Here is a 20,503-nt window from a genome sequence, read left to right on the forward strand (position 1 = left end):
GCTACCACATCTCGGATCCGTATGTCATTACTGACAACATACATTTATTGAAAAGTTAATTTATTTATTTCACATTTAATTTAAAAAAAAAACAGGTGATTACACTGAAATTTTACTCCAGTACTCTCTAAACTGGCATAAAAATCTTAGATCACAATTTCAATTAAGGAAAGGTTGAAATGAAAAAGTTTTTACAACATATTCAACATCTTTATTAGCTAAACGTATAGTTATATCAAAATAATTCAAATAGCACATAAAAGTTAAGATTTTACATCCGAGATTAAACTAAAGTAATAACAATTTCGAGATATTTACGGATAAACACTTCACAATGTCGCTTATATTAAATGTTCATTCCACTTCTACTATTTGAACTGTGATAGTTTTTGACACTTGGCCGGCACGGCATAGGAACAAGATAGATTTACATGCCAAAAAAATATTCAAATTTGTATTATTTATTATAATTTCAAGAGAGTAAATTAAAAAAAAAACCTTCAGAAAAAGGAAAACGCGTTGAGGGAGGAAGCACTGCACTGCGCGCATACCTTAAGCGCGGTATAGCGGTTTCGGTAGCAGTAACAGTGATCATAATATATTAAGCTATTTATGGGGATATCATACGTATATATTAACATGACCTACTTTTGGATTTTAAATATATATACATATATATTTAAAGTCCCAATTTTGATGTGGTATCTTTTCAGAACGGGGTTTGAAGCCTTGATCAAGGGAGATAGGGAATTGGTTTTGATACTAGTTTCTATAAAATCTTTCTCTTTTTAAATTCGCGCAAAGAAGTTAAGTGTACAATATTTTTGATAAATAAATCCAATTATGACTTACATTACAAATACTATTGTTACGTATACGTTTGTTTCAACGTTAATTTACTTTATATGTAAATTATAGTGCTATTCAACATTTTGTAATACAAAATTCTGGAGAGCATAGTATTTGCATCAGTTATTCATAGATATAATCTGTTTGTCCTTCTAGTAAAATAATATCACTTGATATAACGCTGTGTGTACCACGACAATAATATATCTTGTTTACAATATTAATGATAAATTGGGATACAAAAACAATATTTTATTTTATAAGTTAGTGGAAATGGTTAAATAAATATGTGCTGGATTAATATAAAATTCAACTCTTTAATATTATACACTAACCTATTACAGTGTGCTCGCGATAAAAATAGTGACACATAATTCGTTTTTTTTTGTTGAGGCCTTTATTCCAGTTAGTGTGAACACAGCTTTCTTATTTACTACGGACTTTGTAGATCAAATGGCGTGGCTGACAACGAGAAATCACTATTTACAGCGCAAATACAGTATAGGCTTTACTTAAACAAAGGCTTTTATTAAAAAAAAAAACCTAAATAAACAGTATATTTTAAATCTCTATAAATGTCCTAGAGAAGCAATCTTTATATGCAGTCCTTGTATTGTTACGAATAATTAAAATTAAGAAAGTAATTTTTGGAAAATTAATTAAAGTTCAATTTAAATATTTCAAGAAAGTCAACAATTTTATAATAAAGCATAAAGTTTTGAGCATTTTATGCACGACTGTACGAGTTTAATATGACAAAATGCTTTAAAAAGTTTGACGAATTTTTCAGTGAAATTAGTTGTTTACAATATGAGATTAAAAGAAGAAAATTCGGTACATTCTTTTGTACCGCGAAGACTACAGGCAAATATTTGAGTTAGGTACAATAACTTTGTAAGATAAATTTTGATGATAAAAAAATTTCATACATACTATGAAAGGAAAAAAGTGTAATAAGTGCTTAAAAATTTACCTTAGATAGATTCAAGTTATCGAACGTTCAGAATTTTTTACTTTGTTTATTACATTTACTGTAATTTAAATAATATTTAGGTATTACATGTATTAAATGAGATATAAACATATACTATATGTTTTCTATGAAAAATTTGGCATTGTTTAAAATATAGGGAGTGAAAAGACTGCATATAAAGGTTTTCAAGGGCCGAACTTAGTAGGCAATATTAAAAAAAATACTTAGTAACAAAATCACTTAAATTTAATCACAAATCCTCCTTGTCCGCGGACCAAACACAACTAAATATAGCAGCTTGGTTAATGCAAGTTTAAATATAAACATTTTCATAAAACACAGATATGTTTTATATAAAAAAAAAGAATTTAAATCAAATATTTTAGTGTCCATTCAGAAATGCTTGCCTCTCGTTACAAGCCTTTATATTCGAGCCACCGAATGCAATGAATCACTCATTATTTGGTGATTTACTTCTAAACTATTCGACGATCCATTTGTACGTTTTTATTTTCGTATTTAGTTGGGACCACTAGCAGACGACTCCTGGGTAGACCTCCAGCTAGGTGAACAGTAAAAGGACATGGGAAAGTAGCTACACGTGGATACCGCCAGACCGGTTTTTAGTGATCTGTGGGAGAGGTATACGCCTTGCAGTGAACCTTTATAGGCGTGATAATAATGATTGTCATATACTTGTAAGAATGTATACAACAGGTTTACCCTGATTTATTTTCAGTTAGCTATCTGGCACGATTTCGTACTTTCAAAGGTTATAAGACAAAGTAAAAAAAAAAAGAATTATATCCTCAAATTTAATGACTAATTATTCAATATCAATTACTTGCAAAAATAGGTTTGTCTTGTAATCCTTTTTACAATGAAAATATCTACCACGCTACTGTCGTACTACTAAATCGTATGCGATATTTTTTTATGTTTTATACATCCTGACACTACATTTTGGTTGAAGTAAAATTTTTAATAGTTTTGGACAAGTTTTTTAATTTTTACAAATATATTTTAAATAATATATCTATAAAATAAAAAAGTATACTAAGCAAAAAAGATAAAATAACTCTATATATTTTTTTGACATTTTCATTAACGTGCTTATGTTCCAATGAAGATAATAATATTATCGAAAATATTAAAAACAGATATTATTTTCCTATACATTACTCTGTGGTGATCAAAAATAAAAAGAGACATATCAAGGCATAATAACACAAAGGATTTCGTGAACATATAGTATTACAATGAAAATATTCACATTATTATCAAATTGAATCAGTGTATGAAATTAAAAAGATATTTTAGTATTTTCCTTTCTACCATCATTAAATAAGCACGTCTTATTTATTTATATATTGCTCAATAAATTTTGAGACTACGAAGTTACTTCGGGCAGCTATTACAAAATACTTTCTCACATTTCTGTCACTATTAGTCTTATTATCTTCCCATATCTACAACTCGGCTTGAATCGATGTACTGAGCGGTAGGTAGTTAGTGGTAGATAGTATATACGGATAGATATCCGTGGTAGGTTCTAAACTATAGTAAACAAGCCTTCATATAAAGAGTACGAACTATTTCTCGATGTACCGCTGTAGCTTATTGTTTACATTCACTGTCATATGCCGTATGTCCATCGACACGTGTTATATATATATATATATATATATATATATATATATATATAGATGAGACTTAAATCTAGATCGCAGTAGCATCGGTGACTCAAATATCCTAATGAAACGATTAAATCTAGTCAGCCCTTTCGAGAAGTTTCCTAACTAATCGCCAGTCCTCCATGATGTCGGCGTCTGGGAGCATATACACAACATAGGGAGGTGAGACTGCCACTTGTCTTCGGCGTCTCTTCCTTCCCCACTCCGCGCCGCAAGACCACAGGTCCACGGTGTGTCGTTCTTCTTCTATCTTTCTTATCTTCTCCAATATTTCTTCTTTCAGGTTCTCGTATGCCAGCCACTTCTCGCTCTGTGAACAAAAGAAAGATTTATTGTATTTATTACCATAATCTTAAGCCAAGAACATTTAACTACTCTTAAGTTATTTGGGGAGTCCAATCCTGCGGAGTTGACGGCTCTAAGCCTCCGCATCAGAATATATAGCCTTCAAGTTGTCATGTATCATGTCACGGGTAATATTGAAATGTAACATAAAACAAAGACTTAGAGCTTTACACTTTGATTACGTTTGTAATCTTGAACATAGTATCATGATACAAAAAGAAACATTAATTAAAATAATTGATTTATTACTACAACGGAAGACTTCTTGAAACGTTCTTAAAACACACACGGAGAATAAAAATAAAAAAGGTATAAAGGTAAAAGATTTATAAAAGATTAAGACCTATTAGCTTAATTTGGTAACTTATTTATAAAACACGTCTAAATTGATTGTTCGCAATTCTTAGAACAGGCTGCGTTGGGAATTATGTTCCATTAATTTGAAGGATGGGAGTAAAGAAATTTTGTGAAAAGTGAAACAGAATTAGTTTTAAAACCAATTCCTAATTCGTTATTGAACTTCAATGTTCTTGAACTTGTTTCTAAGTGCATAATATCAGATATACTATTAAAACATTTTTGTCTGTTGTGGAGTGATCTAGATGTAAACAATTAAGTTATGTATAGACAATGGTAAAGTCGAAAAATACATTTTTTTAATTTTAATCTGTATCGCTGGTGTTTTTTTTTTACAATATTTATTTTTCGCTTAAACTAAACGCAGACAGTTGGGAAAGGGTTGCCGCTATTTGATACGGATCTTTCTTCTCTCAGCTGCGAGGCACGACAGCGTTTTATAATTTTTTACAAGTTTTCTTACACAATATTCTCTTATGAGTAAATACAGCAAAAATTTATACATATTAACAATACAATTTGGAATACTCAATTATATATTAGTTGCTACATTATTTTATTTCAAGTCTATGTCTAAGCGCATACATTAAATTACATCAATTTGACTCTTGTTCCTATCAAATTGGGTTCTAGTATTCTTCTTCTTATGAGGTGTACCAGTGTTTTCCAATGAGGCGCCCACATCCCACAGGTGGGCAATTCGAAAAAGGACTCGGCATGATTTTAACCTTTGCGTGTTAAAATAAAAATTAAATTTAGAAAGACTTAAGTAAGGCATGCCAGAAACGAAGGTTGTCATCGTAAATAATCTTAATTAAATAACCTTTACATTTGTTTAAAAATCTCCTCAGGTAGTCGCATTAGAAAGTTAAGTTGTAAATTTTTTAAGCATAATAGTAGAAAGTAAGAGACAAAAGGACGTGTTAACATTGGGCAGACGACATCGTTTAAGTCGCCGAAAGGCTCTGGATGCGGGCGGCGCAGGGCCGGTCATTGTGGGAATATTTAAGAAGACTTGAAGAAGAATATTATACTTAGTCTTGCCATAAATATTGTTATAAAGAAAAGCACGATTTTTTTTTTATACGTAACATTTATTCCTTTCATAGTGAGTTAGTTTAATACATCAATATATAACTATTAAAAATATACAATGTTTATTCGAAGTGGTCTCCATTGGCTGCAATACAGTCTTTTAAACGTTGAGGCCAGTTATCAATAGCAGCACGAACTCTTTCTAGAGGAAAATTCTTCACTGCCAACCGAACGGATCGTTTTAGGGACTCCAAATTATCATGGCGTTTAGAGCAAGCCTTACTCTCTAAAACTGACCATAAATCATAATCCAATGGATTTAGGTCAGGACTTGACGACGGCCAGTTTTCAGTGCTGATAAAGTCCGGAACGTTAGTTTTCAACCAAGATTGGGTGGATCGAGCTCTATGACCCGGTGCTGAGTCTTGTTGAAAGCACCATTCTTTGTTATTGAACATGGTGTTAGTTAAAGGCTTAACTACCGTCTCAAGAATGGTATTTTGATAAACTTGTGCCGACGTTTTAATACCTTTTTCACAAAAATATGGCTCAGTCACCCCTTCATAGCTAACACCCCACCAAACCATCACTGAAGTGGGATAATGCCCACGTTGTACTCTGTTTACTAATTGCGAAGCTTCTTTAGAGCTTCCAGCATAAATACGGTCATTTTGTTTATTAAAATACTGCTCAATTGTAAAAATTTTCTCATCCGTAAACAAAATTTTTTTGTGACCTCCCTTTGCGTACCGCTTAAGTAGTTGTTTGGATTTTACCACCCTATTCTTCTTTAAATTATCAGTTAAGAAGTGACCAGAACGTCTCTTATAGGCTGCAAGTCCTAAGTCATCTTTTAATATACGCGACATGGTTCTAGGAGCTATCTTCATCTCCCGAGATAAAATCTTTTGCTTACGGACAGGATTTCTTCGAATTCTTTCCCTAACTGCTTTAATCACCTTTTTCACACGAACGGTACGTGGACGGCCAGATCTTTTTCTGTCACAAACAGAGGAGGTATCATTGTACCTATCAATAGCCCGGTAAACAAACATTTGACTAATACCAAGCGGGTGGAGGGTTTTAAAAATTGCACTTTTCTCCATACCTACTTTATGTAAGGCAATCACAGCGATTCGGTTCTCTTTATCACCCCACTCCATTTTAATATAACAAAATATTTAACAATATAATGGCGCGAAAATAAGAAAACACATCAAGCAATCATATAAAAATGACAGATTCCAAATTCAAACGTAATATTTTCTTTTTTTGAATAGTAACAGTATTTATGGCCAGACTAAGTATTATACTAGCTGATCCCGCAAACGTTGTTTAGCAAAAAAAATATTTTTAATTTTCAATTTAAAAATAAGGGTTGATCGTAGAGGGGTGAAAATTTATGGTTGTATGTATTCTTGTATGCTGTATCATAAAAAAATAAAAAAAAATTTCGTCAAAAAAACAAAAAAAAATTTTTAAAGGTGAACAACCCTTATCACTTAGGGGTATGAAAAATAGATAGTAGCCGATTCTCAGACCTACTAAATACGCATATAAAATTTGTTAAAAATCGGCCAAGCCGTTTCAGAGGAGTTCAAGTTCGAACACCGTGACACGAGAATTTTATATATTAGATATTATAAAAGTCTAGTGAAGAAAATTTTATCCTCGGTCTAAATCTATTGTTGTCTGTGATTTACTGATTCCACGGGTCGTAACTTCGTTTACGTAATTTAAAGCTCCTTCAAGAAACTTGACTCGGGCCGTTTGGATACATAAATAGATATATATAATAACTACTATATTGAATATAAAATATATTAATGTGGGAGTGAATCACGCAGGCGAATAATAGATGTTTTTTGGTATTTTTTAAACACTTTAATTTTTCACTTCTTACATAGTTGGTACAAACCGGCCCATCGCCATCTTCCCAGAGAATGCCATAATTCATTCCTACTCTTCATTCATTCATCAATCAATCGCTCACTTCCTTCACTCTTACGTTCCGTTCCCACATTAAGTCCAGACTCAAATACTCATATTTGTGTTAATCATAAATGGAATTCCTCATCAGCTACAGGTCCACTGCCTCCTATATAACTTTTGAAAATCGGAGTACTATCTAATCACTCTGAAATATATAACATTTATCAAAATCGGCATTGTTGTCTCTAGAGGAAGGTACCATCGGCTCGGAAGGCAGTTCTGCTAAGAAGTGCCGACGAGAAACTCAACAGTTGCTTTACAAATATAGTATTACAATTAGTGATAATAATTAGCTTCCTGAGTGAGCATCAACAACATTTAATTTTACGCATTAACATCGTCATTCATAAATTAAATAATATACTTTTTTTTCAATAATATATCTCTAATATTAGATTTAAATCTCTCATCAATCATCAATCATTTTGCAGTACGAAGTTTACAAGGACAGAGAATAAACAATAATTCATTTTAATATGCACTGCCAGTTATCATTACGATATATATTATTTCTGAAATCATTGATATTTGCATAGGGTGTACCATAAATTTATTGACCGTAAATGAGCTACATATTAACACCTTTAAAGATTTTACACCAATAAGTAATCACCCTGTATTTGTATGTAAGTTATATAATTACATTGTTCTTTAGTTACCTAAATAAAAGTCGTTTTAAGATTCAGACGCATAATTTCAGTTCTGCTAATGTTTGTAAAACTGACCGCATACCTCGCGGTCTCTTTGTAAAAACTTCGACATTGAAAACTGATTAAAAAACTGACAACCGACTAAGTTTAACAAACATATCGACAGTTAAATCTGAATGCAATTGAAAATAATAACGGACATGTCTCTAGGGATTTACAACGCTCCCCCAGTGGTGGTAAAAAAGGGCCATTGTATATATAACGAAGGGTAGGGGCTAGCAGCGCAGGTAGGCAGGTATACAATGCGCCTTTGACAAACTTACCGAGGGACGTTATCGAGGAAACTAAAAAAAAAAAAACATTTTTAATTTAAATAGACATCTGGCTGTACTAACAAGTAGTTACACCGACACTATCGTATTCAAAAATACAAAGTAGTCGTTATTTAGTGGTTTAGTCACTATTCATTAGTCGATAGATGCAAACTGAAGGCATAAACTTCTTCCAAACATCACCAGGATGAACCGTCTTGCGCTGTCCGCAACCAACGACTTTCAGCGAGTATATAACTGTCAGGTCATCTACCGGGGGGCCTATCAACACCGCAACTACTAGCTTGTGGTCGCCATTAAGGTTTTGGAGTGAAGACCACAGACAAACGAATTCGTTAAGATCGGAAGACGCTGTATGCAATTGCCAATAGGTCCTACCGGAAATCTATTGGGGAGGCATGTACCCAGCGTCTATACTAAAACTATTATAGTTTCAAAGTTCCTAAAACACTTTCAATGATTTTTAAACGGTTTTATTTAGTTCGATCGGTTACGGAATTTATTTGGATCAAAATTAGAAATTGAAATTTAAGCACTTTACCGTTGTCAGATTGATTTGAAATTTGGTACACACATTTAATTTAGATGACAATACAATATAATAAAATCAATAACATTATAAATCTAAGATGGCCGCCGATACAAAATGGCGGATTTCGTATTTTTCCTTAACCCCCTCAATAAGGGTATCAAATGAAAGGGCTACACTAGTAAAACACGATAATTATGTCAAAATTTAAAATTCAAGATGGACGCCGTTCCAATATGGCGGACTAGGTACATATTTTTTCACAACCACCACAATATGGGTATTAAAAAACCGTTTAACTTAAAAGTTTTTTAAATGTATTTATTTAACCATCTATGACGGTCTCATGCAAAATCAATTCACGGCAATGCTATACTGATCCAGGACAGTGAGTGACGTCACCGCCGCCAGTGACAGGCAGTCGCTCGCGATGCAGAATTGTGCTCCATTATCACGTCGCGCACTTGAAGGCCCGCACGGAGCGGAATTGGATGTTTTTGAATTAGGCCCGGTTGGCGACGTGCCAGCCCGGCCGACTCGCCACCGACTTCCTACGGATCCATTAATTAGAATGGATGCAGAAATTGTTATTGCACCAGTAAATAACCTATTTGGATTTGGGGAAAAATGATCTTTTTACACACTTCACTCTTTCATAATGTATAAATAAATGTTTTGATAATGATTCTGATAATAATAAATAATAATATTAATTACCTACTAACTTTTTAAATTAGGTTAAGTTATGTTTCATGTTGAACTAATCTTTATTACCAAAAAATCTTTTTTGTTAACCTCACGCATCTTATGGTTGTCTGTCATTCAAATTGGAAGTAGTCCTGTATAAATTAAATGCTTTATATTTGTATATTACATTCCCATTTTTTGACAATCTTTAATAAAAAAAAAATGTATTTTTATGTGGTTACACTATAAACCGCTTCTTCTAGGTTCATGTAATTTAAATTAAATGACGTCCAGTTTTAGATAACTGATTTGCTATGGTCTGTTTCAGGGTAACATCTTATGTTATTCACATTGTGCATTTATCATTATAAATACTATCATCATTAATAAAGGATATATCATCATAGGATTGTAATGACAATCCTATGATGATATATCCTGTCTGTTTATCTTACTAGCAATGGCTACTAAACAATGGCTCACAAATAAGTTAGCAAAAGATGGACAGTAGCGTCCTTTGTGTACCATAATACCTGTCTGTGATCGGCAATCCACCAGCCAAGCGTGGTGATTATGGTATATGACCCCATAGATATGTTTTGGAGTGGTCTATTCCCTGCAGTGGGCGATATATAGGCTACAACGACGACGCCCTTATATATGAACTTAAATCTACTCTTTTTCTTTTCGACCGATAGATGCCCATTGCAAGGCATGGTCCTTCTTAACAGATCTACACGATGTCTTGCGCTACCCACATTCAGCGACTTTCCTTTACCTTAACTATATCGTTTGTCCACCAAGTGGGACGTGGGCGCCACTCGAGAACATTTCGGCTGTTAATATCTACTCTACTTTCTATCAAAACGGACTCTTCTAGTATTCTTCTCAAGGCATTCATAAGTGATAACTGTATATAATCCCAAGTAGATAACATGAGTAAATAGAAATAATTGAATGTTAACATTTTTGGACTATCTACAAATATTACAAGTTAATAATAAAATAGTTATTTATATATGCAAATAATAACAGAACCTGAAATTAAAAAAATAAATTAAAAATGCTATGCTTACAACCCATTTTTAATGGTAGTAGGTAAAAGGCTTAGCTTAGTGTAAAAAAAAGTTTTTTTTTAAATCATTGTCTAAACAAATAACTCTTGGGAAGTAGCTTTTGGAGCTATAGGCGCTGTGACAGTACGGAACGTGAAGAGGACTTGTGGATACACGTACTTCTAGGACAGAAAATGTTAAACTGCTAAGAAGTTTTGAGCAATCTGATATGTTCTGTGGTATTTTAAAAATGGAACAGACAAATGATTACGCACAGAGAGAGATAAGTTACATCTTTATATCAGCACGTTGTTGAATATAAAAATAAAAAATTAGTAATTCATAAAAGGAACAAGACAAGACGTTACTAACGAACGTGATGCAAGGGTTATTTTGTCACGTTACACGCTGACTCACGGGATGCGGTCGAACGAAACATTGTGCGAAGAGTGAGTCAATTCGTAAAGTTTTCTGACACTGCTTAACTTTGATACAGTATTCATCTTTCGGGAGATATTAAGAATAATGACATATTACACAGTCAAATGATATTCCATCACTATCAGAGAGTTCTCTAATTATGGGCAACGACGATTTTCAAGCATCAAATATTAGATTTCTGTAAGTGGCCTTTGTCGGTTTTAAGTTACTTTTTGATCACAGTAGCACGTAACTTACTTAGGATACTTGAATAACTTACGACTTCAAATTTATAAATAGCTGCGACTGCCGAACAAAAATTATTTATTTCACACTTAATCAATATATAAAGTGATGATTCTGAAGTATTTTACATATTTTTTTTGTCGATATAAAATTTAGAACATTTTATTTCAATTACACAAAAGCTACCAAAGGATTTTAAAACAATAATTAGACTTTATTTATCTTTTCAGCCCATGGACGCCCACTGATATGCATAAACCTCCGCCAAAAGGTCGCCACGATGACAGGTCCTGAGCTGCACGTATCAAGCGACTTTCCGCGACTTTTACTATGTTGTCGGTCTACCCTGTGGGGGGGGGGGGCTACCACGCTGCTTCCAACGGCTAGTGGTCGCCACTCGAGAGCCTTTCGGCCTCAACTGCCACGAGCAGTTGCACACGAGCGATGTGTCCCCCTACTAACACTTCATATGAACAATTCTTCGATCTACAAATCACGCAACGAAACTCCGAGCATTACATGTATTAGTCACATTGAAATAAAAAAACAGAACCTCCATTAACAGATTTATGATACCAATAAAAAGGTTGTATATCTCCCCACAGCTAACGTGTACAGATCAATAATTACTATCTATAGTTGAATCGTTGTTTAGCTCGTAATAAAAACGTTATTACGGCACGGTAAAAAGGTACGTTAATCTTGGTACCGTTCCGAGAAATACTTTCCGCGCACATTAAATATGTATTACTTTCATACATGAAATATGGTATGATAATGCGAATTGTAGCGATGTTTCGCTAAATAATTCATATCTGTAAGATATATCAAGTAACTACTGTAATATAAATTAATTATATTTTACAATAACCATTCTATTTATACTACATAAATATTATGCAATAAATTTATTATTTTTAACTATTTTGGAGATAAAATAAAAAAAACATATCCCGGATAATATTACCTTTTGTTGAGTTTATTAAAACGTATTAGTAAAGGAGTATGTTAAATTAGCCAATATGTGAGGCGTGGGAAAGCTTGTTACTAAATGGATCGACAACAAAATTTAGTTCTCGTGAAGTCTGTGTTTTTTTTTATTTGGCCCCCACTATTGGGGGCCTCTCGTACCCCCTATCTTTTGTGGGACAGGGACTTTACGGGCAAATTTAATTATTCACATATTTTTTTATTATTTACTTTCTCTTCTTTCATACTTCACATTGTCTTTCGGTCTATTCTTTCATGCCACAATTTTGCTGTCTTTCCCTTTTACTCTGTATCACCTTTCATTCATTCCTCTTTTCTTTTTACATTTTCATAATTACATTGTTGAAGTCTGTGGTTGCAGCGCAAGACCTATCATCGTGGCAAAGATTTGGGGAGGCCCATACCTTACAATGGGCGTCTATCAGATGATATGATGATGATATTTATTTTGCCGTATCTGTTACCATAAAATTTAAGTTATGAACGTAAAAATTAATTTAAAACAGATTCATGTAGCACCCAGGACAGAAAAATTCAAGTGATTATCTTGTAGTTTACGTTTATTGTGATAAAGAACGTATGATCGCATGGGTTTTCAAAATGGCTATTAATAAAACGGTATCATTGGATATCAACAGGGGAATAAAGATCTTGTTTTATAGAATCAGGCGTTACTTTGCGGAAGTTCATCCTATGTAAGAAAGGGACTAATATATAGCTACTTCCGCTATGTAGCAGTAGTCGTGCAATGAAGTGCACCGCCCGTTAGCCCACTGATAAATGCGCACACTTGATGCGCATGCGAAAGTAGCTATATATGTATATATAAATGTGTAACTATATAGATATATACCTTACAGTGGGGCATTTTTCGACTGACATAAATGAACTAATTAGTAAAATAAATACATTCATAGTATAAAATTAAGAAAGAAATGCATTCCTGTGTGGTAATTAATGCTCTTGGGGTCGTATATATGTTATAATACGATATATAATATATTCGTGAGAAACTTACTCGGTTTATTGTAACAATAGGTTTCTCATGTTACTGGTACGTTGCGTAATTAACAGTACGGGGAAATAAAACTTTATTGCGCTGTCGCTAACGTTAACTGAAATTTATATTAAACATAGAGATATTACTAATTTATATATCTAACAAAATATCAGTCGTTTGGTGGTTGTAATGATGATGAAGTTGAGCAATGGTAGCCTAGTGGACAAGGACTTGGGATCAAGGTTTGGGTCCCGGGAAGTGGCAAACTTTGTAGAAAAATTTTAATATATTTCTCACCAACTCAAAGAAATTTTTTTCCAGCATGTTCCAGAAAATAAAATCTTTAGTGATAGAAACAGAGAAGAAAACATACTAACAGATTAAACTGTGTCCTATGTTTTCTTTACTAACCTAGTTCTCGTTGATATAAATTTAACTAAATCTAGTCTTAACTAAAACTTAACATGGTTAGGTTCTTGTATGTTTGTTGATCGATATATTTAAAATTTTTGTATGATACAAGTATAATTATTTTAATGTAATACAAGTGTGTTATTCTAACAAAGTTATTTCTCTAATTGGGTGTATATTTAAATTCTAATTGATTTTGAAAAACTGTATTAAGAAAATAAATTGTGATAGTAATGTAGAATTTAATAAAGTAAAAAAGAAAAACGTAAATTAAACAATTGGAATGTAAATATATACATGTGTGCTTTATCCTCACCTCGCCTTCAGGCGAAGTAAGGAGTGTGAATAAATCAATTAAGAAATTAGAAATTAATTTTTTTTGGTGAAAAATTTTGGTAATAACTATGTGTACTATATATGTAAGCAAAACGTAAGTTACTTATTATAAAGAAAGCTTCAAATATTCCTTCTAGACGTCAAGTGTTATTCAAGACGTGGCAATTGTACACGAGATTAAACTCATTTACGATGAATAAGATATTAAATATTTGAGTCCACATAACTCGAAGATTATAATGACAGAGTATTTCACATTTGAATACATAACCTAAAGATAAATGAATATATAATGAATACTATTTTCATGTTATATAACATCATTTATTAAAGTTGTAATATAAAAATCAATCTCTATTCGGTCTAGTCTTTGTACTAAAGTAATTGAATACGGTATATTTATCAGTGGATATAAGGCCAAACATCGCTTTACGTAAACCGACACTGAAGTGATATCAACATGTTGCGTCATCCAATAACAAATACGTGTTAACTGAACGCTTTGGTAGCTGCGCAGGCGCACAAGATGGCCGCCACTTCCCGGAAACGCTTCATCCGAGGTCGCGGCGTCGAGAACCGAGATCGCCATATTAAAGGAATATTATGCATTTTTATTATACCGTTCATATAATTATAAAAACCTAGAGTAATAAAGGTAATTAATTATAAACTATTTCCTAAATTGAAATGACATTCAAAAAACTGATAAACACAAGTTAGTATTTTTTTTTTGCTTCATATAATTAAAACAACACTTTTTTGCATATAAAGGCAAATAATGTAACCTTAGGTCTATAATCATCTGTTGTTTTACTAGCAGATCACATGTTTTTAATATATATATATATATATATATATATTAAAAACATGTTAATTTTTTTATTGAATGTTTTCACCTAACTTTAATTTAATAATAATTAAATAAAATTTAAATACAGAAGTCAGATACAAATAAGCTAGTACAAAATATAATCTTATTTTAATATTAAAAATACACTCAAAATAGTACTCAAAAAAAAATAGTCAGTATCTAGATTAAGTTAAAGATTAGATTTATTTTGTTAGAAATAAGTTAATATACAGATTACGAGTCTTTGTATACGCATATTAAAGTTCCACAACATATCATACACAGGATTTTCCAACATTTTTGGTGTCATGACCCATCTTAGTTTTTCTAAAATTCTTTAGGGGCCTATGTAACATACTTAATTTTTATGTTAAAGTTAAAGGGTTAAATTCTTTTGAATTGCCCGGCTGTGGGACGTGGGACCACGTTAAAAAACACTATATTAGACCTTTCACTTTTAAGTTTTCAAAAATCTAGAGTTTTAAGTCGGTTAAGTAGATCCACCTTGTGGCCCGGTGTCCCGCATTCGGGGGACTCCGGCACGGCTTCGAGTGCCGGCCTGGCGTTGAAATCAGGGAGGAGACAATAGCCTCCCTGATAGGCGGCGATGACAAACAGGGGTTTATATCCCTTTGTAAAGAGATCGCCAAAAGGGCGATAGAAAGAAATAAAACAAACAGAGTATAAAAAGATAAATAGATTAAAAACGTAAATAGAAACAAAACTGTGATAGAAATAATTATAGAATAAGTAAAAATGTGTAAAAAAATGTATAATAAAAATATAAATCAAAAAATGTAAAAAGAAAAAGGGAAGAATGATAGACGAACAGAGCAAAAGGATAAGAAAGAAGAAATGTGGTATAAAAGAATGGAATGAAAGATCATGTGAAGAATGGAGGCAGAGAACGGAAATAAAAAAAAAGCTAAGTGAAAAAAATAAATTGCCCAAAAAAGACCTTGTCCCACCACAAGATAGGGGTACGAGAGGCTCCCAATAGCGGGGGTCATAAAAAAAAAGTCGGTTAAGTAGATATAAATGCGTGAAACTTATTTTGTTCACTCATTAGCAGGACGAAATTGATGTTTACATCAAATATTGTTAAATTTCACTCTGTTTCATGCTGTTGAATTTCTGTCCGGTTCTTCTCAGCAATCCGAGTCGGTCTGACTGACTACACTGACCTTTTTATAATGTTAAAAATACTTGTAAATGCCTTTACTAAATATATTTGGAATTCGTATTTCAAAAAAATAAAACAACAATTAGTATTATTATCTTAATTATGAAGTTCTCTATTTACATGAGCTGTCTTTGTATTTGTTTCCTTAATGGGTACGGACTTGCATTTGACTTTTGTGTGATAAACACGTACCGTCACATGATATTCCTTCAAACGACGAACAAACAACTTTATAGTATTTATTTAATTATCTAGATTTATTTGCACACAATTAGTGCAGTTGAACAAACAGAGTAACGTCGTTAACTTGTTTTAACTTTGAAACTGTATTCTGTACACAAATATTTCTAAATGTGACCTAATTTAATAAGACTAAGTTAAATTAAAATTTCGTGTTACATTATCATTAAAAACTGGTCACATTCCTAACGTAATTTTAGGATTAAAGCTTTATTAAGAATTTGAATACACCTATCCCCCGATTTACACGGTAGATACGTTCCTGAGAAAATCGTGTAAATCGAAAATTAAAAATTTTCAAGTCAAAACCGTTTAAATCGAAAAACTTACAGAAAATGCATGATTTTGCTATTTAACAGTTGTGATTTTTTTCAATAATTTTAGGTGTACACAGAAATAAAAATAAAATGAATTGACAAGTTAAAATATTTAATATATTACGAAAAAACTGTTTTTTTTTTATTGAATTACAATACAACACAACAGAAGAACAAAAAAGAAATTACTCTCATTATTTTTTTCGGATTGGAAGGTTCGAATTTACTTTCATCACTCGAAGTTATTTGTGCCGATTCGATGTATTAAGCAGAAATATTTACAATATGAGAGATGGTAATAAAATCGGTTATTAAAATAAAAAAAAAACTTTTTTGGAAAACCGTGTAAAAGCGAAAACGTGTAAAACAAGTACCGTGTAAATCGAGGGATAGGTGTACATAGATATAAATTTATAATATTAATTATGATGTACATAAAAAACTGAATAAATAAATTTTGCGATCGTAAGGTAAAAAATGCAAACCAGATCACTTACCTATATATCTATATATACCTATATATCTTGAACTTCGAGAGAGAGGCCAATTGTAGAATTCTAACCGGGTAAGCAGCGTTCAAGAAACTACCAAAACATATTTTCATCCAGAATACTTCAGAGCCTTAATAAAGTGAAGCGTGGTAGCTTATTCGAGGCTTGATTTGCAAGCTTACAGTTACTTAGCAGGTTTTGATTGGTATTTTGCTACGAGATCGAATCAGTAGACGAACGAAAGTACAGAGCCCAGTGGATCAGCAAGTCGAAATAGCAGTGGGCAGGCCATATAACGCCCAGAACTGATGGCTCTTGGAGCCTGAAAATTCTGGAGTGAAAATGACGAACTGGCAAAGGTAGCTTAGATCGTTCACCAGTTGGACAGGCGATCTTGTCATTCATCGGATGACACTGGATGATGGCTGCTGGCTGCTTCCAATCGGTCTTCTTGGAAATCTGGAGGGGATGGTGGGATTCCAGATTTTTAAGAAGACCGATTGAAACCAGCATCAATGATGATGACTATGAATGTGTAAAGTCGAGGGACTTCACCACTAAATGATACAACATTGTTCAAAGCAGAAACAGACAACGCTTAGAGTAATTTGACATTACAGCATAGGAGAAGAATAAAAGAGAGTTCTTGAGCAAAGATAACTCGGCATTATTACAGATAGTATATTACTGTGGGATAAATAAAATAAAAAATATATAGAAATTTTCTCAAATTTACACAAGAATCAAAATAAAAATACGATCGGCCTTTTATTTATAATTATGAACTAAATATACATTTATCATAAATACTTAGAGGAGTTAAAAATGTTAATCTACAAATGCTGATAATTTTCTGAAGAAAAAATTGCCATTTTATTTAAATGAAGTATTTTCCTACACTTTTTGTGCCATGCCCCACTTTTCTAAAATTATTACGCCTCTCTATGTAATACATAGTTTTAATAAAAAAGCGAAGGGGTAAAAGTCGTGTCGAGTACACTTTCGAATTGCCATCAAGTTGCCTCTCTGAAAACATTGCTTTAATGTGTTTAAGTATAAATTTATTATAAATTTTAAATGAGTTGATCTGTAAAACTAAATTAAGAAATGCTAATAAGAGTTTTAAGAATTGACCTTGCGAGCAGTTTAATCGTATAGTTTTCAAATCTTTAACATAGTAAATTAGTAGTTAGACTCCAATATTAGAAAAATATATAAGGTCAAAAATTATGGGTCAAAAAAAAATTCGAAATTTAATTTGCTATTACGTGCGTAATTGTACCATTATGGTAAGTAGTTCCGGACACATTTAATAAAAGTAATCCACAAGTAATAATAAGATTATTAATAATTCATACAAAACTTATTATATTTCAAAATCACGAAAATTCACGGAACCAAAATTTAAAAGTCAAAATAGAAATTTGACTTTAAATAAAGATAATTCATGACTTGTTTCAAAAATTGTTACATATAATTTTATATCATAGTCAAAATCATAAACAGGATCCAAAATTAAAACATTAAGTAACAGTTAAAATATAAAGATATTTAATTGTATGTTTATTTAAAAGGATATGAAATCCATCGCTTTAAAGTTCATATTTTGATATATGACAAGTAAACGATATATCAGGATGAGGAAAAATTTGTATTTAGTGCCGTAGACAAAATTATACTATTTATTTATAGATACTGAAAAATGAATGTTGTATTTGAAATTATAATTTATCCATGAGCACCCTCTTACCTTTTCTTCCCTTTCGTATGAAGATACTTTTAAAAGAAGATGTATGAAACCTGACCAAGTTGAAATATTGATTCATTTTTATATGCATAACTGATTAGAATTGGCGAAGTGATTTTTTGTAATTGTACAGCAAAGTATGAAAGATATATATTATATATATTAACTTACGAATAGAAAAACGATCAAAAATCTTAATTCAAATACAAATTTATACATGATTTTATATAATTTAAATAAAACCTTAAATTATGGTTCCAAATCTTTCAAAATAAAATCTGTTGGACTTTCAATTGAAACAACTTTCATGTAAACCTCTTAGGAGAATATTTAATCGATTTAATAACTAATCATTTGTCATTTATCCTTGGGTTACCTTTGAATTTCCGGTAGTCTATTTTGAATTTCCGGAATCCTAAAATTTAAATTTAATTTTAATATATACGATTAAAATAATTATCCGTAAATAGCAGTTAGTTAGTTATTATATAAATTAGCGTTATTAATTCGCTGCTGTTAATTCTAGTTTGATTTTACTTAGCTTCGTTACACGTAAGCTGTGCTATATTCCGAGTACACATAGCTTTTAACAATAGCAGTAATGGTTATTTTTATAGGGGACCATTAAAAAAATTCCATTTGACCGTTACACGTCGGATTAAATAATCAATAACTATCGATAGTCACACCTCGTACGTTTCACGGCCATTTTTGATTCATAGATTACATGGAAATACAGAAATAAAAGTCGTTTTATTGTTGTATGACTAACAATGTTTGTCCTTTCGCAATCATATTTTCACTGGATTTTAGGCGAAACTCCGAAACATCTTCTAGTCCAAAATACCACAGCACCTGAAAACGAGGGCTTTTGACTAATATGAGTTGACAGTGATGACATATGCATTTGAGATGTGGTCGCTTATGATGGGCCTTATGGAAAAACTGAAAGTCACCCAGAGAGAGTGTGTGTGAGAGAGACAGACAGACAGACAGAGAGAGAGAGAGAGAGAGAGAGAGAGAATGAACAGAGCTATGCTCAGAGTTTCGCTGCGAGATCGAATCAGAAATGAGAAGTTCCATTGACGAAATACGTTTCCGAGAAACCCAATGACATAGCAAAATGTTATTGTAGTCGGCAGCACACAGCGCGCAGATCAGATTGCTGCAGGCTTAAGGTTCTGAAGCGGAGATCACTGAACGGAAGCGAAGCGTGCTAAGCAGTGCTGGACGGAGGCCTCGTTCAATTTGTCTTACTGAAAATCTATTGGAGAGGCCATAGGTAACAACAAACAAATTAGAAATTTGGTCATTCATTTTGACAGGTCAATAGCATTTGAGAAGCAATTCCTTTTGTCTGGAATATATCTCTCGTACGTACAAAGTACGTTACGTCAATGCAAAACTTAAAAAAAAAGTGACATACTTTGTCTGCGATAGTTTTTTTTCTTCTACATATAACATGGAAGGCTTCATGAAACGATTGAATGGTGTACGAAGGCTGCGTAACTACATAAGGCAATATCAAATGTTTGGATATAGGTGTAAAAGATTTAAGGCTTTTCGCTGACCAATGACCTATATATTCACACCTTTATAGTTTTTACACCTATAACAAATCACTCAGTATAAATAGATTGTATGAATATTCCAGCGCGTGTCGTCTGTTACATAAAATTACTTTTTCTTTCACAGGATTTCAGAGGTGCAAGTAAAACGGCTTACGAATGCATGTACATATCATAATTTGAATGTACCAATTATGAAATGCATG

At 32.3% G+C, this 20,503-nt stretch overlaps 1 protein-coding gene across 1 annotated transcript in view; it reads right to left on the reverse strand.

Moving 5' to 3' along the window:
• Positions 1-235: 235 nt before the first annotated feature.
• The window catches only part of Brms1 (breast cancer metastasis-suppressor 1-like protein), a 148,699-nt gene continuing 128,431 nt past the window's right edge, over positions 236-20,503 (reverse strand). Inside the window, exon 4 of the mRNA XM_068773992.1 lies at positions 236-3,826. Coding sequence (XP_068630093.1) covers positions 3,593-3,826 — 234 coding nt within the window. The 3' untranslated portion in view covers positions 236-3,592. The remainder of the gene's footprint in view (positions 3,827-20,503) is intronic.

Source organism: Battus philenor, unplaced genomic scaffold, assembly GCF_028537555.1.
Source record: "Battus philenor isolate CCGP_79_NKW_IND1 unplaced genomic scaffold, ilBatPhil1.0.hap1 SCAF_11, whole genome shotgun sequence".
Classification (NCBI taxonomy): domain Eukaryota; kingdom Metazoa; phylum Arthropoda; class Insecta; order Lepidoptera; family Papilionidae; genus Battus; species Battus philenor.